At 38.5% G+C, this 27388-nt stretch overlaps 1 protein-coding gene across 1 annotated transcript in view; it reads left to right on the top strand.

Moving 5' to 3' along the window:
- The window catches only part of ZCWPW2 (zinc finger CW-type and PWWP domain containing 2), an 84685-nt gene that overhangs the window by 56753 nt on the left and 544 nt on the right, over window positions 1-27388 (top strand). The window contains exons 4-5 of the mRNA XM_065886392.1: window positions 15068-15120; window positions 23901-24025. Coding sequence (XP_065742464.1) covers window positions 15068-15120; window positions 23901-24025 — 178 coding nt within the window. The remainder of the gene's footprint in view (window positions 1-15067; window positions 15121-23900; window positions 24026-27388) is intronic.

Genomic DNA, 27388 nt, shown 5'->3' with positions numbered 1-27388 from the left:
TACCTTAGATAAATTTGTATGCTTTTCTCTTTTTAATCTATCTTTTGTTACAGGGGCCCCAACTGAGAGCTTAGAAGGATAGAGGAAAAAGACATTTTTCCTCCCCTACACTAAAACCAGTTATCCGAATACCATTTATTGACTAATAAATAATCTTTCCCTTCTTTACTTTACTGTTTTTCTTTTGTTATCTTCTTTATAGTATATAGTATACCTTCTTCATAATATAACATACGGCATTTAACATGTCAAAATATCTGTTTCTATATCACGTATCTAGTCTTAAAAGAATTCTAAATTGCTGTTGCTATTGTTTCTCTATCTTTTCTTTAATGTATGGATTGGTGATCCTTCATTACCCTACTTTTTCAAAAATTGTTTTCATAGTTCTTGCCTGTTTAGTTTTTCAGATTGTATGTATGTATGTATGTATATTATGATGAATTGACATTTTAAAAACCCTTTCTGTTTGGGGAGAGACTGTCCCTCCCAAGACTAGCCAGATCTTCTAGATGGCACAGGGTACATCTTTCATATGTACCAACTAATTCCAAACCCACATCACCCAACTACCTTCTTATCAAATTCTCAAATACCAAGCCAGTATTGCCCCTGCCCTAAATTATCCCAGGCCCAGGTTCCAGCCAATGGAGACCACCCCTCTAGACCAAAGCCTTCCAAAATTATTCAAAGTAGCCAGTCCTAAACTGTTTACCCTACCCTACATTTCCTTTCCCATGGAAACCTCAATAAAGGCACAATTTAAATAGTTTTAACAACATACAGATGAACTTTAGAAATATTTAGTTAAGTCTCCCAAGAAAAATTCTGTTGAGGTGATGATTGGTATTGTAGAAAATCTATGTATTCATTTGGAGAGAAATTACATGTTTATAAAGTGAATGCACACACGTAGAAATATGTCTCTTTATCATTTTTTCTTCAGTTTTTTTCAATGTAGAATTTTACGTATTTCTAACTAAGGCCTTCCCACATGATTTGTTACTAATTGGAAAAGGATCTCTTTTTTATTTTTTCTAATGAAAAAAAAATCATTTATTTATTTATTTATTTTTGGTTGCATTGGGTCTCTGTTGCTGTGTGTGGGCTTTCTCTAGTTGTGGCGAGTGTAAATTCAAAGTTTAGTTATGCAGACCTGGTACTTGGTAAACAGAAATTCATCTTTATCAGTAATATCCTCTCTTAACTTTTAAGAATTGTTTTCATCCTAATTACTAAAAAATAAAATATCATTTTTAAAATGTCACCATTTATAATAATAGAAGATTGTATTAATTTTTGTTTCTCTGCACATTATACCCATTTGAAAATTCACTCAAGGTATTAATTCACTTGGAATTCAAGTTTAGTAATACTTAAAATCTAGTGTCACAGATTCCAGAAATTCAAAACTTTTCAACCATAACTCTCCACGTTTTCTATTCTATATTTTAACTTTGAGCCAGAAGGCAATAAAAAGAATTCTACAAAATGTGATTGCTCTTTTGTTAAGATACAAAAACCTTTTCAACTTGAGTCCTACTAATCACATGAAGAGCAGGTGTTGTCCTTTGTTATTTGGGACTAAAGGTTGTATTATGCAGCTTTCTTCAGTTTTGTTGATTATATTCATTACAAGTATAGTCCTTTCTCTCATCCAGACACACAAATTATGACTCCAACATCAAGCTACACACACGATGAATCTGGGTTTCTTCCAAAGTTTGGGATATTTCTCATTCATCGTCACCTTCCTCATCCCATTCCATTAAAACCAAAACCAATCTTACTAATCCATAGAAAAGTGGATATGACATACAAAAGGAATTTGAATGTAGCTATTGCACTAGATATTAAAAATGTTCTTTCTATGTCTAATAGAAATAGCTATCGTTTTCCTGTTTGCAGAGGGAAGTTGTTATCATTGGAAAAAGTATGCTAGTGAAAATTAGTAGAATTTACATATAACTTATTAGAATGAATCTATAATTTTAAATTTATAAACATTTGACTTCTGCCCATAATAGCTTCTTCAAACTTTTTATTTATATTAGACAACACAAGCCTATTGCTTTTCTTTGAAGACACATAAATTATTACTTTTAAATTCTTTAAAATTGTAATGACTTTGGGGTGATTTTTTTTATGTACTAATACCTTTACTTTGCTTCAAAAATAATTTGCTCTGTTATGAAATATGTATATTAGGTACACATCTTAAATCTGTACTCCCCCACATACTGGGAACACAGTCACCCAGATCAAACAAAGGGAGGTGTATCTTGCATATCCTTCCATGAATCTAGGCTCAAGAATGTCTTTCATTTCAACCTCTGGGATCCTCAGCTGATGTAAAGACTTGGATCCAGATAAAATATTTTAAAGAATAGTCTTTTTTTTAAAAAAATTGTGCTGTTTTGCAGAGTCTGTCTATTCCTGTGTAGGGGAGATCATCTTCTTTTGCATGTTGCTGAGGATTAATGTTCAGAATTTGACAGTGATGGGTTAAAGAATCAGGCCAATTATCCTTACTACTCAAGTTGATGGAGAGAAAAGTGGTAAAATAGATAATGAAGGTCTCAAAATTTGTTCTTTAGTCCAGAAAGAATAGTGTAATATGGGTACTATAATCATTGAATGTTCTCTGTACATCAGCTTTTTAGGATTTAATTGAAATACGTAGATTCTAGAAAGTCTTCCTGAGAAATCTTACCTTTTCCCAACATTCCTCTTGCTAAAATATCCAGTGACTTAGGAAAAACTATACACAAATAGGAATTGTTTTCAACAGACTTGGATTTTTAGACAGTGTCCAATTGCAAGTCAAATAATCTAACTTACCAGCTTCATTCAATCGGATAAACCACTGATATAAGTTCTGCTTTTTTCTGATTTCCATGGAACTCTTTCCTCTCTGGACACTCTGTTCCTATTAGTCCTTAGTATTCTGAAGCTCTATATAAATATGAGTACAATCTGTGCTATTTAAAAAATAATAAACTTCCTGAATTTCTGTGTTCTATCACTGGTATAGCTAGATGGTCAAAGACTGTTTAAAAAAAAAAATCAAGTGCAAGACTTCAAAATTTATCAGTGAAGTACATAGTCATATAGTTCCTTGAGGTGTCCTGTTACTTCTGTCCTCAGCCAAGATTGGGAGCTGTTAATGGAAGGCCTTTTCATGCCTTCTGTTTAAGGTGGTCTAGTGGTCAATTTCTATCTTAGGGCAAAATATTCTCCTGTGTCTCAGCTCACTGCTTGACCACACACTCCAGTATTTTTTCTAGTAAGCTCCTCAAAGCAGAGAAATCCACAGTGCTTTAGTGTGAACTTATACATGGCTGAAGAGAGTGCAAGGGACAACTAGATGTTTATAAGTCATGTTGCCAGGGACTGGTCTCTGATATTGTCCAAATCTCACAGGAATACCCCTCTACTGAAGATTGACGAGAGTGAAACATTGGTCATTAGCAGATATCTATGTAAGAAACACTGGATTTGTAGATGATCTGTTGAAATCATGTTTAAATAGGGCTAGAAAATGATCATTTCAACCTTCCTTCCTTTTCAAAGAAGTGTTAAAAACAAATATTATCTGAACCCGAAGACTTAACTTTATTATTGGTACTCTCCAGATACTCAGATTAAGTAATAACCATCTTTTACAATGTTGCATGAAACCAGTTTTCATCCTTTTCCAAGCATATATTTCCCAGCAGATTTACCAAAGGGGAATGAGAATATTGGCTTTTCCTTCTATATGATGACTTTTGACAAGGAGTTTATGTACATTATTCAAGATACAGATTCATTCTTTTGTCAAAGTAGGCAGCTCTTTACTGATTACTGACTGATAATTATTCTCAAAAGGTTACAAAACATATTTATGTCTTCTATGAGCATAAATTGCTGATCAAAATTTTACAGCCTCAGATTTAGCACAGCTAACAAACTTGTTCTTCTTGCTTAAAGAGATTTTTAATTTTGGGACTTCCCTGGAGGTCCAGTGGTTAAGACTCCATGCCTCCACTGCAGGGGGCTTGGGTTCGATCCCTGGTTGGGGAACTAAGATCCTGCATGCCACACGGCCAAAAAAAAAAAAAAAAAAAAAAAACAAAGGTTTTCTTTGTTGTTGTTATTGTTTGTGTGTGTGTTTTTTGTTTTACATCTTTATTGGAGTATAATTGCTTTACAATGGTGTGTTAGTTTCTGCTTTATAACAAAGTGAATCAGTTATACATATACATATGTCCCCATATCTCTTCCCTCTTGCGTCTCCCTCCCTCCCACCCTCCCTATCCCACCCCTTTAGGTGGTCACAAAGCACCAAGCTGATCTCCCTGTGCTATGCAGCTGCTTCCCACTAGCTATCTATTTTACGTTAGGTAGTGTATATATGTCCATGCCACTCTCTCGCTTTGTCACAGCTTACCCTTCCCCCTCCCCATATCCTCAAGTCCATTCTCTAGTAGGTCTGTGTCTTTATTCCTGTCTTACCCCTAGGTTCTTCATAACATTTTTTTATTCTTAAATTCCATATATATGTGTTAGCATACGTATTTGTCTTTCTCTTTCTGACTTACTTCACTCTGTATGACAGACTCTAGGTCCATCCACCTCATTACAAATAGCTCAATTTCCTTTATTTTTATGGCTGAGTAATATTCCATTGTATATATGTGCCACATCTTCTTTATCCATTCATCCGATGATGGGCACTTAGGTTGTTTCCATCTCCAGGCTATTGTAAATAGAGCTGCAATGAACATTTTGGTACATGACTCTTTCTGAATTATGGTTTCCTCAGGGTATATGCCCAGTAGTGGGATTGCTGGGTCATATGGTAGTTCTATTTGTAGTTTTTAAAGGAACCTCCATACTGTTCTCCATAGTGGCTGTACCAATTCACATTCCCACCAGCAGTGCAAGAGTGCTCCCTTTTCTCCACACCCTCTCCAGCATTTATTGTTTCTAGATTTTTTGATGATGGCCATTCTGACTGGTGTGAGATGATATCTCATTGAGCTTTTGATTTGCATTTCTCTAATGATTAATGATGTTGAGCATTCTTTCATGTGTTTTTTGGCAGTCTGTATATCTTCTTTGGAGAAATGTCTAGGTCATCTGCCCATTTTTGGATTGGGTTGTTTGTTTTTTTGTTATTGAGCTGCAAGAGCTGCTTGTAAATTTTGGAGATTAATCGTTTCTCAGTTGCTTCATTTGCAAATATTTTCTCCCATTCTGAGGGTTGTCTTTTGGTCTTGTTTCTGGTTTCCTTTGCTGTGCAAAAGCTTTGAAGTTTCATTAGGTTCCATTTGTTTATTTTTGTTTTTATTTCCATTTCTCTAGGAGGTGGGTCAAAAAGGATCTTGCTGTGATTTATGTCATAGAGTCTTCTGCCTATGTTTTCCTCTAAGAGTTTGACAGTTTCTGGCCTTACATTTAGGTCTTTAATCCATTTGGAGCTTATTTTTGTGTATGGTGTTAGGGAGTGATTAATCTCATATTTTTACATGTACCTGTCCAGTTTTCCCAGCACCACTTATTGAAGAGGCTTTCCTTTCTCCATGGTACATTCCTGCCTCCTTTATCAAAGATAAGGTGACCATATGTGCGTGGGTTTACCTCTGGGCTTTCTATCCTGTTCCATTGATCTATTTCTGTTTTTGTGCCAGTACCAAACTGTCTAGATTACTGTAGCTTTGTAGTATAGTCTGAAGTCAGGGAGCCTGATTCCTCCAGGTCCGTTTTTCACTCTCAAGATTGCTTTGGCTGTTTGGGGTCTTTTGTGTTTCCATACAAATTGTGAATTTTTTTGTTCTAGTTCTGTGAAAAATGCCAGTGGTAGTTTGATAGGGATTGCACTGAATCTGTAGATTGCTTTGGGTAGTAGAGTCATTTTCACAATGTTGATTCTTCCAATCTAAGCACATGGTATATCTCTCCTTCTATTTGTATCATCTTTCTTTTATCAGTGTCTTATAATTTTCTGCATAGAGGTCTTTTGTCTCCTTACGTAGGTTTATTCCTAGATATTTTATTCTTTTTGTTGCAGTGGTAAATGGGAGTGTTTTCTTGATTTCACTTTCAAATTTTTCTTCATTACTGTATAGGAATGCCAGAGATTTCTGTGCATTACTTTTTTATCCTGCTACCTTACCAAATTCATTGATTAGTAGTTTTCTGGTAGCATCTTTAGGATTCTCTATGTATAGTATCATGTCATCTGCAAACAATGACTGTTTTACTTCTTCTTTTCCGATTTGGATTCCTTTTATTTCCTTTTCTTCTCTGATTGCTGTGGCTAAAACTTCCAAAACTATGTTGAATAAGAGTTGTGAGAGTGGGCAACCTTGTCTTGTTCCTGATCTTAGTGGAAATGCTTTCAGTTTTTCACCATTGAGGATGATGTTGGCTGTGGGTTTGTCATATATGGCCTTTATTATGCTGAGGAAAGTTACCTCTATGCCTACTTTCTGCAGGGTTTTTATCATAAATGGGTGTTGAATTTTGTCGAAAGCTTTTTCTGCATCTATTGAGATGATCATATGGTTTTTCTCCTTCAATTTGTTAATATGGTGTATCACGTTGATAGATTTGCATATATTAAAGAATCCTTGCATTCCTGGAATAAACCCCACTTGATCATGGTGTATGATCCTTTTAATGTGCTGTTGGATTCTGTTTGCTAGGATTTTGTTGAGACTTTTTGCATCTATGTTCATCAGTGATATTGACCTGTAGTTTTCTTTCTTTGTGACATCCTTGTCTGGTTTTGGTCAGAGGGATGGTGGCCTTGTAGAATGAGTTTGGGAGTGTTCCTCCCTCTGCTATATTATGGAAGAGTTTGAGAAGGATAGGTGTTAGCTCTTCTCTAAATGTTTGATAGAATTCGCCTGTGAAGCCATCTGATCCTGGGCTTTTGTTTGTTGGAAGATTTTTAATCACAGTTTCAATATCAGTGCTTGTGATTGGTCTGTTCATATTTTCTATTTCTTCTTGATTCAGTCTTGGCAGGTTGTGCATTTCTAAGAATTTGTCCATTTCTTCCAGGTTGTCCATTTTATTGGCATAGAGTTGCTTGTAGTAATCTCTCATGATCTTTTGTATTTCTGCAGTGTCAGTTGTTACTTCTCCTTTTTCATTTCTAATTCTATTGATTTGAGTCTTCTCCCTTTTTTTCTTGATGAGTCTGGCTAATGGTTTATCAATTTTCTTTATCTTCTCAAAGAACCAGCTTTTAGTTTTATTGATCTTTGCTATTGATTCCTTCATTTCTTTTTCATTTATTTCTGATCTGAACTTTATGATTTCTTTCCTTCTGCTAACTTTGGGGTTTTTTTGTTCTTCTTTCTCTAATTGCTTTAGGTGCAAGGTTAGGTTGTTTATTTGAGATGTTTCCTGTTTCTTAAGGTAGGATTGTATTGCTATAAACTTCCCTCTTAGAACTGCTTTTGCTGCATCCCATAGGTTTTGGGTCATCGTGTCTCCATTGTCATTTGTTTCTAGGTATTTTTTTATTTCCTCTTTGATTTCTTCAGTGATCACTTCGTTATTAAGTAGTGTATTGTTTAGCCTCCATGTGTTTGTATTTTTTACAGATCTTTTCCTGTATTTGATATATAGTCTCATAGCGTTGTGGTCGGAAAAGATACTTGATACAATTTCAATTTTCTTAAATTTACCAAGGCTTGATCTGTGACCCAAGATATGATCTATCCTGGAGAATGTTCCATGAGCACTTGAGAAAAATGTGTATTCTGTTGTTTTTGGTTGGAATGTCCTATATATATCAATTAAGTTCATCTTGTTTAATGTATCATTTAAAGCTTGTGTTCCCTTATTTATTTTCATTTTGGATGATCTGTCCATTGGTGAAAGTGGGGTGTTAAAGCCCCCTACCATGAATGTGTTACTGTCGATTTCCCCTTTTATGGCTGTTAGTATTTGCCTTATGTATTGAGGTGCTCCTGTGTTGGGTGCATAAATATTTACAATTGTTATATCTTCTTCTTGGATCGATCCCTTGATCATTATGTAGTGTCCTTCTTTGTCTCTTTAATAGTCTTTATTTTAAAGTCTATTTTGTCTGATATGAGAATTGCTCCTCCAGCTTTCTTTTGGTTTCCATTTGCATGGAATATCTTTTTCCATCCCCTTAGTTTCAGTCTGTATGTGTCTCTAGGTCTGAAGTGGGTCTCTTGTAGACAGCATATATAGGGGTCTTGTTTTTGTATCCATTCAGCCAGTCTGTGTCTTTTGGTGGGAGCATTTAATCCATTGACATTTAAGGTAATTATTGATATGTATGGTCCTATTCCCATTTTCTTAATTGTTTTGGGTTTGTTATTGTAGGTCTTTTCCTTTTCTTGTGTTTCTTGCCTAGAGATCCTTTAGCAGTTGTTGTAAAGGTGGTTTGGTGGTGCTGAACTCTCTCAGCTTTTGCTTGCCTATAAAGGTTTTAATTTCTCCATCAACTCTGAATGAGATCCTTGTTGGGTAGAGTAATCTTGGTTGTAGGTTTTTCTCCTTCATCACTTTAAATATGTCCTGCCAGTCCCTTCTGGATTGCAGAGTTTCTGCTGAAAGATCAGCTGTTAACCTTATGGGGATTCCTTTGTGTGTTACTTTTCCCTTGGTGATTTTTTTTTTTTTTTTGGAGGTATGCGGGCCTCCCACCGCTGTGGCCTCTCCTGCCATGGAGCACAGGCTCCAGACACGCAGGCCCAGCAGCCATGGCCCACAGGCCCAGCCGCTCCATGGCATGTGGGATCCTCCCGGACTGGGGCACGAACCCACGTCCCCTGCATCGGCAGGCAGAATCCCAACCACTGCGCCACTGGGGAATCCCCCCTTGCTGCTTTTAATATGTTTTCTTTGTATTTAATTTTTGACAGTTTGATTAATATGTGTCTTGGCGTGTTTCTCCTTGGATTTATCCTGTATGGGACTCTCTGTGCTTCCTGGACTTGACTCTTTCCTTTCCCATTAGGGAAGTTTTCAACTATAATCTCTTCAAGTATTTTCTCAGTCCCTTTCTTTTTCTCTTCTTCTTCTGGAACCCCTATAATTCGAATGTTGGTGCGTTTAATGTTGTCCCAGAGGTCTCTGAGACTGTCCTCAGTTCTTTTCATTCTTTTTTCTTTATTCTGCTCTGCAGTAGTTATTTCCACTATTTTATCTTCCAGGTCACTTATCCGTTCTTCTGCCTCAGTTATTCTGCTATTGATCCCATCTAGAGTATTTTTAATTTCACTTATTGTGTTGTTCATCATTGCTTGTTTCATCTTTAGTTCTTCTAGGTCGTTGTTAAATGTTTCTTGCATTTTGTCTATTGTATTTCCAAGATTTTGGATCATCTTTACTATCATTATTCTGAATTGTTTTTCAGGTAGGCTGCCTATTTCCTCTTCATTTGTTAGGTCTGGTGGGTTTTTATCTTGCTCCTTCATCTGCTGTGTGTTTTTCTGTCTTTTCATTTTGCTTATCTTACTGTGTTTGGGGTCTCCTTTTGCAGGCTGCAGGTTCATGGTTCCTGTTGTTTTTGGTGCCTGTCCCTGGTGGAGGGGAGTAGTGCCTGTGTTCTGGTGGAAGAGGCTGGATCTTGTCTTTCTGGTGGGAAGGTCCACGTCTGGTGGTGTGTTTTGGGGTGTCTGTGGACTTATTTTGATTTTAGACAGCATCTCTGCTACTAGGTGGGGTTGTGTTCCTGTCTTGCTAGTTGTTTGGCATAGGGTGTCCAGCACTGTAGCTTGTTGGTCGTTGAGTGAAGCTGGGTCTTGGTGTTGAGATGGAGATCTCTGGGAGATTTTCGCCATTTGATATTATGTGTAGCTGGGCGGTCTCTTGTGGACCAGTGTCCTGAAATTGGCTCTCCCACCTCAGAGGCACAGCACTGACTCTTGGCTGCAGCACCAAGAGCCTTTCATCCAGATGGCTCAGAATAAAAGGGAGAAAAAGTAGAAAGAAAGAAAGAAAAAAGAAAGAAAGAAAGAAAGAAGGAAAGAAAGAAGATAAAATAAAGATAAAATAGTTATTAAAATAAAAATAATTATTAAGAAAAAAAAAATTTTTAAAGGAAAAAAAACCAGGTGCTTCCCTGGTGGCGCAGTGGTTGAGAGTCTGCCTGCCGATGCAGGGGACACAGGCTCATGCCCCGGTCCCAGAAGATCCCACATGCCGCGGAGTGGCTGGGCCCATGAGCCATGGCCACTGAGCCTGCGCGTCCGGAGCCTGTGCTCCGCAAGGGGAGAGGCCACGACAGTGAGAGGCCCGCGTAAAGCAAAACAAACAAACAACAACAAAAAAAAAACGGACAGATAGAACCATAGGACAAATGGTGAAAGCAAAGCCCTAGGGACAAAATCTCACACAGAAGCATACACATACACACTCACAAAAAGAGGAAAAGGGGAAAAAATAATAAATCTTCCTCTCAAAGCCCACCTCCTCAATTTGGGATGATTTGTTGTCTATTCATGTATTCCACAGCTGCAGGGTACATCAAGTTGATTGTGGAGCTTCAATCCGCTGCTTCTGAGGCTGCTGGGAGAAATTTCCCTTTCTCTTCTTTGTTCGCACAGCTCCCGGGGCTCAGCTTTGGATTTGGCTACGCCTCTGTTTGTAGGTCGCCGGAGGGCGTCTGTTCTTCACTCAGGCAGGACGTGGTTAAAGGAGCAGCTGCTTCGGGGACTCTGGCTCACTCAGGCCATGGGGATGGAGGGGTGTGGATGCGGGGCGAGTCTGCGGCAGCAGAGGCCAGTGGGACGTTGCACCAGCCTGAGGCACGCCGTGCGTTCTCCCGGGGAAGTTGTCCCTGGATCCTGGGACCCTGGCAGTGGCGGGCTGCACAGGCTCCCCGGAAGGGAGGTGTGGATAGTGACCTGTGCTCGCACACAGGCTTCTTGGTGGCGGCAGCAGCAGCCTTGGTGTCTCATGCCCGTCTCTCGGGTCCGCGCTGTTAGCCGCGGCTTGCGCCCGTCTCTGCAGCTCCTTTAAGCAGCGCTCTTAATCCCCTCTCCTCGCGCACCCGGAAACAAAAGAGGGAAGAAAAAGTCTTGCTTCTTCGGCAGGTACAGACTTTTTCCCCCGGACTCCCTCCCGGCTAGCCGTGGTACACTAACCCCCTGCAGGCTGTGTTCACGCTGCCAACCCCAGTCCTCTCCCTGCACTCCGACCAAAGCCCGAGCCTCAGCTTCCAGCCCCGTCCACCCCAGCGGGTGAGCAGACAAGCCTCTCCGGCTGGTGAGTGCCGGTCGGCACTGATCCTCTGTGCGGGAATCTCTCTGCTTTGCCCTCCGCACCCCTGTTGCTGTGCTCTTCTTCGCGGCTCTGATGCTTTTCCCCTCCGCCACCCGCAGTCTCCGCCTGCGAAGGGGCTTCCTAGTGTGTGGAAACTTTTCCTCCTTCGCAGCTCCCTTCCACTGGTGCAAGTCCCGTCCCTATTCTTTTGTCTCTGTTTATTCTTTTTTCTTTTGCCCTACCCAGGTACGTGGGGACTTTCTTGCCTTTTGGGAGGTCTGAGGTTTTCTCCAGCGTTCAGTAGGTGTTCTGTAGGAGTTGTTCCACGTGTAGATGTATTTCTGGTGTATCTGTGGGGAGGAAGGTGATGTCCGCCATCCTCCCCCAAAGCTCTGGTTGGCACTTTAATCTTGGACTTCCTAGTCTCCAGAACTTGTCTTCGTGTGGTCACCATCAGTGACTGGTCTGGGTCCTCAACTGCTCCCCAACATCAGGGGTCTCTGCTAGTGTTGGAGGGTCTCCTGCAGAGGCAGGGGGTGGCTGTGGCTCACTGTGGGGACAAGGACACTGGCAGCAGAAGTTCTGGGAAGTACTCCTTGGTGTGAGCCAAAAAAAGGTTTTTAATTTAGATGAATAGTGGCTTAAGGAAATGGGCAATATCAAGTCAGTTTATGCAGATTATATTAATCTGATATAAACACAATTCTTATAGATTTTCTGTCCTTTGCAGTAAAAGGCAGTTCTCTCATTTGCCATTCTAGTCCACAATGCTAATTATTTTTTTTCAGTAAATGGCATATGCTGTCTATACATACACCTCTTTGTTTTTATGTCCAAGAAAAGAATTAATACTTGCTTTGTTTTCTTTAAAATCAGTGATGCTTGTATAGCAATATATTTGTGTGGATGGGTGTGGGCTAGATCAGTGCCTGGAAAACTGTAGTCACCTGAAGAGCTTATTTAAGTACAGATTCCAGGCCCCACCCGCAGAGTTTCTGATTTGGTACACATGGGATGGCCATGAGTATTTGCATTTCTAACAAGCTCTCAGATGTTGCTGATTCTGTCATGTTGTGGCTCTTGTTCGGAATAGCATTGGACTGGACAACATAGGAGAATCAGCTGTGCAACACAAGAAGAGAAGGGGAAGAGATAGATTAGATAAAGTAATCTTTAGTGTCTACTTGTACTGGGTTGGATAGTAGCCTCTGAAAGATACATCCACCAGGAACCTCAGAATGTGACCTTATTTGAAATAAGGATCTTTGCAAATCCTTTGGGTGAGGATTTTGAGATGATCTCATCCTGGATAATATGGGCCCTCAATGGAACGATAAGTGTTCTTATGAGACAGACATCTATCCTTCAGAACTGTAAGACAATAATTCTCTGATGCTTTACCAAATCTGTGGTAATTTGTTATGGCAGATTTGGGAAACTAATACACTACCAAAGTCCAGCCATATCAAAGTGCCAAGTTCCCTCTGTCGTATGGTCTAAGGAAAAAGGGTAGAGTTCTGACACTGACCTGGTGGACTAGTATAACAATGAAACAGTGACTGAACATCAACTAATTGCCAAACACTGTTGGATACTTCCTGGCATGTTGTGTAATTAATCTTCCCTCAAATGCCTTGAAGTAGTTATTTTTTTAGCATTATTTAACAAAAGAAGACCCTGAAATGCAGAATGGTCATTTAGTCAGAAAATATTTATTAAGTGTCTACCTTACGCCAGGCTCTTGCTGGATGTTAGAGTAGTCAGTGACTTACCAAAGGTGATCCCGCTTGTAGGTGCCAGAGTCAGTGTCCAGATCCAGACCCTCTCCTTCCAGATGCAGTGCCCTTCTCCATCCATCATACGTTGTCAAAGGCTGGAGCAGGAAAGCACAGGGCGTTTGGCAAATACTGACTAGTCCATTTTGGCTGCTATGGAGTATTTAACAAAGGAGAAAAGGAATTTATTATGACCAGCACAACTCACTGTAATTTATGGTAGTCGTCTAGCAGTATTTCTTTCTATTAGTACCTATAAAGCAGTTTTCACTTTGTTACCTGAATTTCATTTCCACTTGTGACCAGCCTTTCAATTCATACTCAAATATGCATGTAATATAAACTGATCCTTAATAACAAGATAGAAGTAATAGCATTACATTGTTTTTGGAGATGTAGTTCAATGATTTAGACAACAGTATTTCTATACATATTTTTTAACATATAGATATATAACAGTCCTGGAAAAACTATTTGAATATTACCTTGAGGTTGAAGATCACAAAAAGAAGATCACTTACTCTTTAGCATCATAATAATATGAATTCCCTGAATGTTTCATACAAACTTCCCCTGAGTGATTATTAGGATATAATTTTTTTATGAGAAGTAAATTAAAATATCCCCTTTTAACTGTAAATTCATCAGTTTCTACTTGTAATTCTGTTTCTCTGTATATTTTAAGGCTAAGATTTTGGTATATACAGGTTCAGGACTATTATATTTTGGGGGTAGATTGTTTCTTTTAGCATTAAGTAATAACCTTTTTATCTCTGATTATGCTTTTTGCCTTAATATCTGCTTTTTTCTACGAGTAATACTGTAGCAGTATTCCCTTTGTTAATAATCATTGATATATTGTATCTACTTACTTTCAATTTTTCCATGTCACTGCATTAAAAAAATTTTTTACCTTCATTGAGATATAACTTATTCAGTCCTTTAAATTGTAAAATCCAGTGTTTCTTAGTATATTCACAGTTGTCAACCAATACCACTATCTAATTTCAGAACACTTTTTCATACCACCAAAAGGGAACCTGATATTCATTAGGAATCGCTGCCCATTTCTACATCCCCTCAGTCCCTGGCAATCACTAATCTACTTCTGTCTCTATGGATTTGCCTTTTCTGGACATTTCAGATAAATGAAATCGTACAACGTGGCGTTTTGTGTCTGACTTTTTTTCAACTTTTCACTTACCGTAATGATTTCAAGATTCATCCACGTTGTAGTATGTGTCAGTACTTCACTATTTTTAAAGGCTGAGTAATATTTCATTACATGGATATATCACATATCTATCCATTAATGGATATTTGGGTTGTTTCTACTTTTTTGGCTATTATGAATAATGCTGTTATGCACATTCATAGTTTCATAATTATGACCAAATATAATTTTTTACATGGACGTATGTTTTCATTTCTCTTGGACATATACCTAGAAGTGGAATTGCTGCATCATGGGGTAACTCTACATTTAACACATTGAGGAACTGTCAAACAGTATTCCAAAATGGCTCCACCATTTCACATTCCCACCAGCAATGTACGAGGGTTCCAGTTCCTCCACATCCTTCATCTTGTCCTTGCTTAGACATTAAAACCCCAGTCCCAAGCCCTTTTGGCCCTTTTCTGGTATAAATTCTCTGTGGGTCTTCACCATGTCAGTTCCCACCTATATAGCTTTGCATTCCACATGTTTCTGGCATCTGAATTTTTCTTTCTTTAAAGATCATATATGAATTAAAATTTAAAAGTAGTTTTACTTAGTATTTTTGTGTATTTGTGGAAGGTGAGGAAGGGAGAGTGGATATAGGGGGTAGGCATTTGTACTGGATGAGTCGACCATTCCTAGAAGTTGAGCAGGTCAGTGGAATTGCAGTGATGATGAAGTGGCTGACTTAGAATTACATATGTTGTTTAGGGCTGGGGACCAGAGTTTTTATTCTGGGCTAACTTACTCAGACCATATAGGATCCATTATTATACTGAACTCATCGTATCCCATATGAACTAACTGATCTTTTTGTGTTGTTACTTTACAGATGCAAGTTTCCAAAAATAATACTCAAAAGAAAAAGCCCAAATTTAGGAAAAGGTATGCTTTTTTAAATTAAAAACTATTACGATAAAATTGAAATATATATATATATATTGGGTTTAATTTTTTTTTTAACATCTTTTTTGGGGTATAATTGCTTTACAATGGTGTGTTAGCTTCTGCTTTATAACAAAGTGAATCAGCTATACATATACATATGCTCCCATGTGTCTTCCCTCTTGCGTCTCCCTCCCTCCCACTCTCCCCATCCCACCCCTCCAGGCTGTCCCAAAGCCCCGAGCTAATATCCCTGTGCCTTGCGGCTGCTTCCCCCTAGCTATCTACCTTACTACGTTTGTTAGTGTGTATATGTCCATGACTCTCTCTCACCCTGTCAAAACTCACCCTTCCCCCTCCCCATATCCTCAAGCACGTTCTCCAGTAGGTCTGCGCCTCTATTCCTGTCTTATCCCTAGGTTCTTCATGACATTTTTTTTCCTTAAATTCCATATATATGTGTTAGCATACGGTATTTGTCTTTTTCTTTCTGACTTACTTCACTCTGTATGACAGACTCTAGGTCTATCCATCTCATTACAAATAACTCAATTTCATTTCTTTTTAAGGCTGAGTAATATTCCATTGTGTATATGTGCCACATCTTCTTTATCCATTCGTCCGATGATGGGCGCTTAGGTTGTTTCCATCTCCGGGCTATTGTAAATAGAGCTGCAATGAACATTTTGGTACATGACTCTTTTTGAATTTTGGTTTTCTCAGGGTATATGCCCAGTAGTGGGATTGCTGGGTCATATGGTAATTCTATTTGTAGTTTTTTAAGGAACCTCCATACTGTTCTCCATAGTGGCTGTACCAATTCCCATTCCCACCAGCAGTGCAAGAGTGTCCCCTTTTCTCCACACCCTCTCCAGCATTTATTGTTTCTAGATTTTTTGATGATGGCCATTCTGACTGGTGTGAGATGATATCTCATTGTAGTTTTGATTTGCATTTCTCTAATGATTAATGATGTTGAGCATTCTTTCATGTGTTTGTTGGCATTCTTTATATCTTCTTTGGAGAAATGTCTGTTTAGGTCTTCTGCCCATTTTTGGATGGGGTTGTTTGGGTTTAATTTTTATATGACATTTCCCCCTGGTTCTTAATTTTGTTTCTCTAGGGAAATACGTTTTAAATTTTCTAAAAGAATTAATAAAATGATAAGTAGTAGGCTTAGAATTATGGAGAAAGTTTTATGTTGGTACAGATGTGTTGAACTATAAGTTTCAAAGATTAATATCATGTGAGCAACCAGATAAGAAGCAGGTTTTTAGTTTAAAAATAGGTAATGCAAACCAGAAATAAGCCTTTATAATGAGTCACTGATGACAAGTTTTAGTGTTTATCACCGAACCAGCCATACAGGTTATTTATTTTTTTAATGAATAGTAATCAGTGTTATGTGAAAAGGAGTCCTATTCAAAGACAAAGACTGGCCTAATATGACAGTCCTTCTCTTCTTCTTTGTCCTTTATTAGAAGATGAATAATTAAATTTTTAAAAAGGACTTTCACTTCCTAATCTTGACACTTCACAGTAACCCCATCAAATAGATAGGGGTATATCATAATTATCTCCACCTAAAAGATGAAGAATTTGTGCCTTAAAGAATTTAAGTGACTTTCTCAAGATCTTCTGGTTAGAGAAAATGCGTTTGAACAGATGTTTTCTGACTCTAAATCAGCAACATGGTGTAGTGGGAAAAGCATGGATTTTGCAGTCTGACAGAATTTAGTACTGTCACATTCAACCATTTTCCTATGTTGTCAAATTTCTTAGTTCCTCTGAGTAACAATTGGTAGGTTTTTGGAGGGAGGATTACACGAAAAAGGCTTTGTAAGGTGCTGGGTAGATTACTAGTGGTTTTCACCTAGTGAGAGCTCAGATCAGTATTATTTTGTTTTTCACTGCCTTACTTACTGTGTACAACAACAAAGAAAAAGTACCCCAAGGTAGGAAATATATACTCATAATTTACAGTTACCAATGAATATGCATGAACAGTTATTTAAATATACATGCCTGATCTTTTGAAAATAAATCTGTCAAATTCTTTTTCTAGGAAAGCTATTTTAAAATCATCCTTTGAAAATGTTTGTTCAGATGATGCCTTATCAGAGGAAAACATGGGTATGTGAAGGCCTGTCCTGCTTTTAGTTCTTTTACCTATATTTAATTTCACCACATATAATTGTATTCCTTTGAGGAAAAAAAAATGGACATGTATACATATATGAGAAACATTAGTGGGTTTTTGGTATTGATTTACATACTAGGGATTTTCAATTGTCTTCAGGTTTCTATTCCCTCGAATTAAATTTTCTCTGGCTTTGTCATATATTTAATTTTTTAAAATAAAGCATCAGCAGTTGTGGGAGGAAATACCAGCATCAATACGCTTCAATCCAGACTTATCTATTCCATATTTATTGGGGTCCTAGGGGTGCCAAAGGGGGAGAAGGAAGAAAAGCAGCAGCCTAGGGCTTCCAGCTGAATTAATTGCCATTGGAGTTAGACCACAGTAGGGAGAATGTCGCCTGCAGGGAGAAGGTCTTCACTTTCAAAAGCACTTTACTTTTCCTACATTTTCGTTGGTCTTGAAAAGCAGGTACATGCTTGTTTGCTAGGTGGAACTTTGGCAGCCATACAAAGAGGTTTCAAAGCCAGTTAAACCCAGAGAAGTCATTGTGCCACACTCCCTCTCCTTGAAGCCACCCCAAGATCCTACGGGGCTCTCATTTCCATTGGCTAAATACGCCATTTGTTTTCAGTCTCAGTAAAAGAAAGGAAAGCAGGCAGAGGAAGGACGAGGTAGGTTTTTTTTTTTGTTTTTTTGTTTTTTCTTTTTTTTGCGCGGTACGCAGGGCTCTCACTATCGTGGCCTCTCCTGTTGTGGAACACAGGCTCCGGACGCGCAGGCTCAGTGGCCATGGCTCACAGGCCTAGCTGCTCCGTGGCATGTGGGATCTTCCCGGACCGGGGCATGAACCCGTGTCCCCCGCATCGGCAGGCGAACTCTCAACCACTGCACCACCAGGGAAGCCCGAGGTAGTTATTTTTTAAAAAGAAATTTCTTTGGCTCCTCTCCTAAACCACTACAAAATTCTGTTGTTTCTATCTCTTCTTAAACTTATTCTGCTACTGCTTTCCTGTTATTTAAGGTGCTTTTTTTCTTTTTTGGTTATTTTGTTGCTTTGCCTCACATGATCTTTTCAGATATTCCTGTAGAAATATCAAAAGTCATTTTAGCCCTAGGCTGAGTTACCACCAGGTGACCCTGATACTACAGCTGGATCCTTCTCCTCTCCAACTAGCACAGGATCCTACAGAAGCAATTCATGCCTGCCAGGAATCCACTGACTGGAAATGACTCTTCCATGTAAATGAGTGAACACATCTCAGTAGTCTTCCACTAAAGGGAAGCCCTGTCAGTAGTGTCATGTTCTGTATGGCTCTGAAAGTCTCAGTAGTTAATTGTTAAAATAGTTTACCTGATCAGTGTTCCACTCCTCAATCCCATTTGAACTAAAGAACAGAAACATCTAGTCTTCTGTGTTCTTTGTAAGAGCTGACTACTTCCTGAAAGAGTAGTTCTTTTTCAGTAGTTTATACCCTCCTCAAATTTTTTACCCACTACCCATATTTCTGTGGATCCCTTGATGCGGGCCTCTGAGATCTCTCATTTCTTCTTAGCTTAAGGTAGGATCAGTCCTAGATCGAGCAACAGAGGAAAATTATACCATCAGATTCTTGAGTCTCCACCCCACTTTTGGACCCTCCTTCCTTATGCTCCCAGGTGCTAATGTGTCTCCTGTTAGTCTACTGCCCCAGCTGTGATATTCCATTATGGGTTTTATACTCTACAGTTGCTTCTCTCTTTCCCTTAGTTAGAGATCCCAGGGAGAGTCAATTAAGTGGATCTACTTTACCTTTCCAAGTATCAGTTTCTTCATCTGTAATAAAGAGATGCAGTAGAAGCCCTCTTATCTGACAAAGAGAGGACTATTTCTGGAAAATAATAGAAAAAATTGAGGAATCATTAAATAAATTAAACTGTATATTCATGGCTGTATAAAGATTTAATCTAATGCCGGGAGGGAGAGATAAATTAGGAGTTTGGGATTAACATATACACACTACTATATATGTAAAATAGGTAAACAACAAGGGCCTACTGTATAGCATAGGAAACTATATTTAATATCTTGTAATAACCTATAATGGAAAAAAATCTGGAAAATAATATATATATATATATATATATCATTTTGCTGTACACCTGAAACTAACACAACATTGTAAATTAACTATACTTCAATTTTAAAAAGTGGTTATAAAAAGAGATTTAATCTAAGAAATAGCTATTTGTGGAGCATGTCTGTATTTTTTTGGAGAATTGCCACCCGGAATATCTTGTATTATATATTTTTTTTCAGTGTTTAGAGACCAAAAAAAAAAATCCATTGATGATGAAATAATAATACAATAATAATAATGATAACACCTGTAGCAGTTAGTATGTGTCCTCACTTTTCTAAACATTTCATATATATCAATTTATTTAACCCTCACAAGATCTATATGAGATAGATAAGGTAGATATTATTTTAACGCCCATTCTGTCAGTGGAGAAACTGAGGTACTTAATAGGTTACATGACTTTTCTAAGGTCACATAGCTTCTTAAAATTAATCAAAGTTTGCAACAATTTCCTTGGTTGCTTTGAGTACCAGAAGCTTAAAGCTAAATTTATGGTTTTTCTTTACAGCAATGGTAGTTGGTCTAAGCATTTTTTAAATGTAATGCCTTTCGTATCTTCCTTAATGAATTGATTTTGACTTCTTTTATTTTCAGTCTTTGAGTTTTTGTCATTTGTTTTATTGTATCAGTGTTTTCTGTTGGTAAATACCTCATTTTTGGGAAGTAGACAGTGTATTAAACTTTTGATAGATGAAAGATTGACATAGTACCCTGGATTAACTAGTAATCTACTAACATTAATTAATAAGTTAGCAAAGGATGTGTTCATTAGCTGTCTGAGATAGGTGAGCATGGCAGAGAATGGCTAATATAGGAAAGGTCTGGACGGTGGCTGAGCCCGAGTAGGAGATGAAAGCTTGAGGCCTGGGTCTGGAGTGTAAAAGTCTAACGGGGAGAAGGGTGCTGTCTTGCTATTCAAGGCAAACTTTGCCCACCTGCTCTTGGTTTGGAGTCACCTTTAACCTCTAGGCCTTTGTGCCTCCTGTTTCTGTTTGTGTCCCAGAAAGGTGTCCTCTTCTTCATTCCACTTCAGCCTGTATTTCACTCATCTCTACGTTTAAATCATGAACACGCAGAGGAGGGTTTGTGGTTACTTGAAAACAAAACAAAACCAAGTGCTTTTTCCGCCTCTTCACCCTCCTTTTCTGTAAGAATGACTTCAAAATTCCAACATTGAAATGGCCCTGAAAGTTTATTTAAGATGCTAGTTTTCAGTGCCAGGTTTGAAATAACCCAGCCAGTGACCTCGTTATATAAGGGAGGAAATAGCTTCTTTAGACATTTAATAGAGAAATAGAGAGTAAAGAAAACTTCATAAATATACATTTGAAGGCTTTTAAAATAGTGACTGATTGGACTTCCCTGGTGGCGCAGTGGTTAAGAATCCGCCTGCCAACGCAGGGGACACCGGTTCGATCCCTGGTCTGGGAAGATCCCACATGCTGCGGAGCAACTAACCCTGTGCACCACAACTACTGAACCTGTGCTCTAGAGTCCGCGAGCCACAACTGCTGAGTCCACGTGCCACAACTACTGAAGCCCGTGGCCCTAGAGCCTGTGCTCCGCAACAAGAGAAGCCACCACAATGAGAAGCATGCACACTGCGGGATAGGGAGGGTGGGAGGGAGACTCAAGAGGGAGATATGGGGATATATATATATATGTATAGCTGATTCACTTTGTTATAAAGCAGAAACTAACACACCATTGTAAAGCAATTATACTCCAATAGAGATGTTAAAAAAAAAAAAGAAGCCTGCACACCACAACAAAGAGTAGCCCCCGCTCTCCGCAACTAGAGAAAGCCCACGTGTGGCAACGAAGACCCAACACAGTGAAAAATAAATAAAATATAAATAAATTTATTTTTAAAAATAGTGACTGATTTATTGAGATAAACAGTAAGTTATTTCTTATCAGGAGTGGAAAAAAACACTGATTTATTTTATAAAAAGTCATTTTTAAAAGCCAGATATGGACTTCAGTATGAGAGATACTTTTTTCTTTCCTTTTCTTTTCTTTTTTTTTTTTTCCACTTTCTCTGCATGATAGAGCAGCTATCACTCAACAAATTGAAGCAAGTTAGGAAAACTACAGGATAATGAGGATTGATAGAAGTTGATTAGTCATGCAGTTAGCACAGGCGTGCATTCTCTATCTTTGGAGGAGATCATTGACCAATTTTGATAACCTAGTTTGTAGATTACAGTAACTGCAATTTCTGAGAATTATTTTTGCACTCTCTGCGTTTACAGTATAGGAATACCCATTTAGAAAAGCAAGCCTCCTGTTGCTCTGGAAGCAGAATTTGACATCAGTCAAGTTGGTGTTATGAACCCTGGTTGATTCATGAAGTCGTCCATTACTTTGTCTTCCCTTTGATCGAAAGGCAGTGTACATACTTTTCCAGATCACTTGAAAACAGAGAGCCTGCAATGGCGCTTGGCAATGACATTCATTATCATAAATTGATTGTATTTTAGCCTTAGAAATAAAAAGAAGTTTGTGTGCCATTTTTCCTTTACAGCAGAGCTCAAAATACACCTTCTCAGCAGTGCACTGAATGTCAGTTATCAATTTCCATAGACTCAGAATGTAAAGTAGGAAAACCCAACATCTGTGAGTGGGACTGGGGAATTGGTGTGAAGATAGCCACACAGTTGTTATTAAGTGACAGGTTACTAAGTAAGAAATCTGTCATAAAGAGAGGTTAATCTCATTAACAAAACTGATTCAGTGAAAATGTACTTTCCTACAGAAAATTCTGATTCAGTAGATATGGTGTTGCATTCGTATTTTTTAATAAAGTCTCCAGGTGATCCTTGTGCCCCTAGATTTTGAATATCATTGTTCTAGAATGTAATAGCTTATCCTCTGTGTTCTTAGGCTTTTGCAGTTAACACAGGTCTGTGTGCTTACAACTAACATGTCAGTTACGGTTTTTGTTTGTCTTTAAACATAGGAACTGGTTCTGAGGTATGGAATGGCTTATCAGAAAGCTTCTTTCAAACTGTTTTTGAGAGTTTTCCACAAAGAAAACCTAAGACTGGCTAGATGGAGATGATGACCAGGAAGGCTCGTTGGTCTGTGGCTCTTCTCTGGGGCCCCTGACCCTTAGTAGGCACACAATAAACATTTGTTGATTAAATAAAAGAAGATGGTAATAAAATATGAATTCTTTTGAGCTGGAACGTCTCACGTTAATAATCTCTGTTTTTACCTTATAGCGTGCTTAGTTTACAAGGATACCTGTGTGTGTAAACACACACACACAAATGGATGTGTATATCATGCACAATTAAATTAATATGATTGCTGGGAACACCTTGATATACTCATTGATAATATTTTAGTGCTGAAGGGTGCGTCCTGCTTGGGTTCCATGAACTTTCAGCTGCTCTACCTCGTGTGATTTTTGGTTACTTGCCAATGAGCAGTCCATAATAGAGGTGGTGTGTCAGATTTGTATAACCAGAGTGGAAGGTGATGGGGTATGTGTTCGTGGCCTTTCTCTTTCAATCATGCTGCCCTTGGAAGACTTCTCAGGGCCCCCATCAGTCTGTTTTGCAGGAGCAGGCCACCCGGGTCTCCTTCCCCTTATCTTTACTTCAACAAGACTTGGTATCAAATGAAAATGTTTGTTTTATTTAAATCGGGAATTCAGTTGATATTGTTAATCAGTGATTGAGTCTGTAGAGTTATAATAGGTGTTTATTTCTTTGATGGGGATATTATTTTATCTCAGCAAGTTCAATCAATTACCAGATTTTTTACATACTTACATATTTCTGTCACAGTAGCACCAAAAAACCACAATTTTTATAAGTGTGTGGGTTTTTTTTTTTAATCAGATTAGGCAGTTAAGATGCATTGATATTTTGATTAGGAATAAACTAGTCTGGACTTAGCCTTGCCACTTAATTACATGGCTTCCCCTTTTAAACAGTAGCTTTAATAGTTTATTGCAGGAATTGACAAGTTGTGGCCCACGGTCCACCAGTTGCTGCCTGTTCTTGTAAATAAAGTTTTATTGGGACACAGCCACTCTCATTTGGTTTAAGTATGTGTATGGTTTGCATCCAACAGCAGTATTGAGTAGCTGTAACAGAGACCATCTGGCCCACAAAGCCTGAAATATTTACTCTCTGGTCCTTCACAGAAAAAAAGTTGCTGACCCTCGGTCTATAAATAACAATTTAGTTTGGTGCCCTTGGCTCCTTATTTTAAAAATGCAAACTTCTAGTGAGCTTTTGATGTTTCAGGGATACTTTATAGTCTACACATAGCAAGAATGTAACCTACATTTTTCAAGGAATAATTATTCAATATAAAAGATTCACCTGGAAATCCATAGTAATTTCACATCAGGCAGAGGCCTATCTGAAAATTATACAAAGTATTTATTTTTTAATCTCATAACTTTAGAAAATGTCCTCTTTGGGGGTGGTTAATAGTATGAATTAGATTGAATTAATTAAGATATAACATTTTTGACTATATTAACGTTGTTTCTTTAGTTGTCTCTGAGACAGAACTTTTACTAAAAGAGCTGGAGCAAATGCTAGAGCAAGCGCGGGAGCCCACAGCCGCCCCTGATGAGTCCGAAGGGGAGCACAGAGAGGAGACAGATACAGGAGAAAAGGTAAGGTCCATAGTGACCATCAGGCCTAAACAGCAACTCCAGACTCCTCAAACAGCAGAAATTGTTCCTGGATCTTCATTTTCACTCTATGGGAAGTGCTTTTCACTTCTGAAACTTGAGCCCTTGATTATCATGAGGTGAATAATAAACTAGTAGCCTGTTGAGAAATCAAGATGCATCTATCAGTCTTTGAAAAAAGTATATTTGAGCCAAGGAGCTCTTTTATTTTAGATATTTAAGGCTGGAATGAAGAGAGATGGAGGGGCTCACTGTCATCAAGGGGGTGCCCATCTTTACAGTCAGGAGAAGGGCCGGGACGAGAGCCGCTCAGGAAACCTGCTCTGCCTGGTTCATGCACAGGGTTGATCTCCATGGGGACAAACCTCATTAGTAACATCCTGGAGGTGGGGTTTTTCACTGGACTCTATTTCACCATTCTTAACTAAATTGTCTTTTTCTTTTGGTCAGCTATATTGGGCTGAGAAAGGCCATGTGTGCTTACTGTATTCAATATTTATATATGAAAACAGCAATTTTGAGTTGGTTGACACACTGCTCAGCACATCAGCTCCATGTCTGTGCAAATAAAATGAGGTACAAGCCCAGCTCATTAACACAGAGCAGCAGTGTGGCAGATGTGAGAAAAATAAGTCATGGGGCAGATGCTTCCACAAGGTGGTACAGCTGTTCCCTATGTAGTTAGGAAGAAAAACAGCAGTGGGGAGCCCTGGAACCTTAAGGTTTCATTCCTTCTCTCATTCCCTCATTTGGGTATATAGTGTGCCTGGAGTCAGGAGGGCAGTGGATAGGAGACAGGCTCAGGATACAGTGCCTATGTGCCCATCCTGGTCCTGCCAGTGAGGACCTGGGGAACTTGGCAAGGTTGCCTAGCCAAGGGTGAAACAAGGCAAACCAGGAAAAGTGCTTTGCAGAGTAATTGACACCTAAGGTTGGCTGTTATTACAGATGAGAATTGTCAGTGGCAGCCACTGGAGAGAGTATGAGCTAAGAATTTGTCACTTTGTCTCTTTTCCCATATTCTCAATTTGCGGAACTACCCATCCCCAAGTCTATCTATTCTGAGATGCAGAAAAGGTGGATTTGTAAGTGGACAAGATTGTTTACCCACTTTGGCTGATTTCATTCAGAACTTCAAGAAGAATAAAGATGATTCTTAAATACCTCCTTGACCGAGTTAGAAATCAAGAAAATATACAGAATTTACAGTTGAGATCAAAATGCCAAGGAAAATAAAATTAATGATAAAAACACTTGCTGAGCTGAAAAACATAAATGTTTTCTTGGTCAGCGATACCAACTTGTACTTGAATTTCCATGGGTTGTGAATGCCATTTTTCCAATTAGAGTTCCTTTTTTAAAAAAACAAAAAACAAAAAACTTGTTGTCTCTATATAGATCCTACCCTTTGTAGAACAAGAGCTATAGATTGGTGATATATATGTTGTATACATGTAGTTAATATATAAATTATTCTTTTCTAGCAAATGTGTGTTTTGTTTGAGCACCATATGGATTTTTGCAGTGGTTTTTTTTTTTTTCCAGTCTTATCAGTTTGTCTTTTCAAAAATACAGCCAGGGGCTTCCCTGGTGGCACAGTGGTTGAGAGTCCGCCTGCTGATGCAGGGGACACGGGTTCGTGCCCTGGTCTGGGAAGATCCCACATGCCGCGGAGCGGCTGGGCCCGTGAGCCATGGTCGCTGAGCCTGCGCGTCTGGAGCCTGTGCTCTGCAACAGGAGAGGCCACAACAGTAAGAGCCCTGCGCACCGCAAAAAAAAAAAAAAAAATACAGCCAGGTTGATTTTTATAGAAATGTCCTGGAGCTTTTACAGCCACAGAATTGGCTTCTATTTTGCCATTATAACTAGTAGCTTCATAGAACAGAAAATTACTTCTGATTTTTATTTCTTAAGGTAAAATACATAGTTTTTATACATCACCAGCCAGGAGCTTGCTCTTTGTTTTAGATTCTTGTAATATTTTATGCTTTCTAAGTCATTTAGAAATTATAAAATTTAACCATTTTAACTTGCTGGTAGTAGGCAGGTGAGTGCCACCTGCTGACTGGTTCGTAAGCTTCTCTCCACACTGAGCTTTACAAGTCTGGAATTCATGGCAGGTTCAGGGTACTTAGGACCTTGTTCACTTTTAAATAAGGAGAATAGCAATGAGACCAGCTGTCAAAGCTGGAGCAATTTACAGCTTAAAAATAAAAAAATGATCACCTAAGGGATTTCTTTTTTTTGTTAGTAGGAAAAATTAATATATCTTCCAAAGGTAATACCACTTAACACTGAAGATGTGTTTTGTTTTTAGGAGAAAGTGGCCTTTACAAGCTAACACATCAAAAGGAGCCATCTGATAATTTTAAAGTTCTGAGCATGTTTATTCTCTGGGCAGATAGTGTTTGAGCTATTTTCAAAGTTGTGAATTTGATGATGTTTTCATCATTCATTTCATGTATGAGGTTTCAGGTCAATTACTCTCAAGTATTTATACCAATGAATTGAGCGTAGCAACATGAACAAAAAGCATACACACACGGATAATCAAAATCCATTTCTATTTGTCATTGAAATACTTTATGAGATTATTTTCCTCAGTAGAGTCACCTTTCTAATTAATTATGTTCTTAGCTAATATTAACACTAGTTGACATGCCCTGACGTGGAAAAAAATGGGAAGGAATTAATTTCAGATTATTATAAGAATCCACCTGAATAATTCACAAATTAGATAGTCCATATACAGATAAGACAGAGTTTACTGAATAATAATTATTTTAATAATTATTGTAATGAAAGGTACATTTTTGATACATGAAAGCACTTGTCTAAACTGCATGTATTCTTTTTTAATTTATTTATTTATTTATTTTTGGCTGTGTCAGGACTTCGTTGCTGCAAGTGGGCTTTCTCTGGTTGCAGCGAGCTCTTCGTTGCAGTGCAGAGGCTTCTCATTGCGGTGGCTTCTCTTGTTGCGGAGCACAGGCCCTAGGTGTACAGGCTTCAGTAGTTGTGGCACATGGGCTCAGTAGTTGTGGCTCATGGGCTGTAGAGTGCAGGCTGAGTAGTTGTGGCACATGGGCTTAGTTGCCCCGCGGCATGTGGGATCTTCCCAGAGCAGGGCTCGAACCTGTGTCCCCTGCATTGGCAGACGGATTCTTAACCACTGCACCACCAGGGAAGTCCCATAAACTGCATGTATTTTTTTTCTTACATTGTGTGGGAAGTTACCTCTGCCTTTAATGACCCTTGAAGTTGTAAATCTCGTGTGTGTGTGTGTGTGTGTGTGTGTGTGTGTGTGTGTGTTTGCATTGTTTTTACCTGTGTTCTTTCCCACTA

The sequence above is a fragment of the Phocoena phocoena genome, chromosome 10 (assembly GCF_963924675.1).
Source record: "Phocoena phocoena chromosome 10, mPhoPho1.1, whole genome shotgun sequence".
NCBI lineage: Eukaryota > Metazoa > Chordata > Mammalia > Artiodactyla > Phocoenidae > Phocoena > Phocoena phocoena.
The sequence above is the reverse complement of the archived record's forward strand: the minus strand, read 5'-3'. Positions and strand labels throughout refer to the sequence as shown.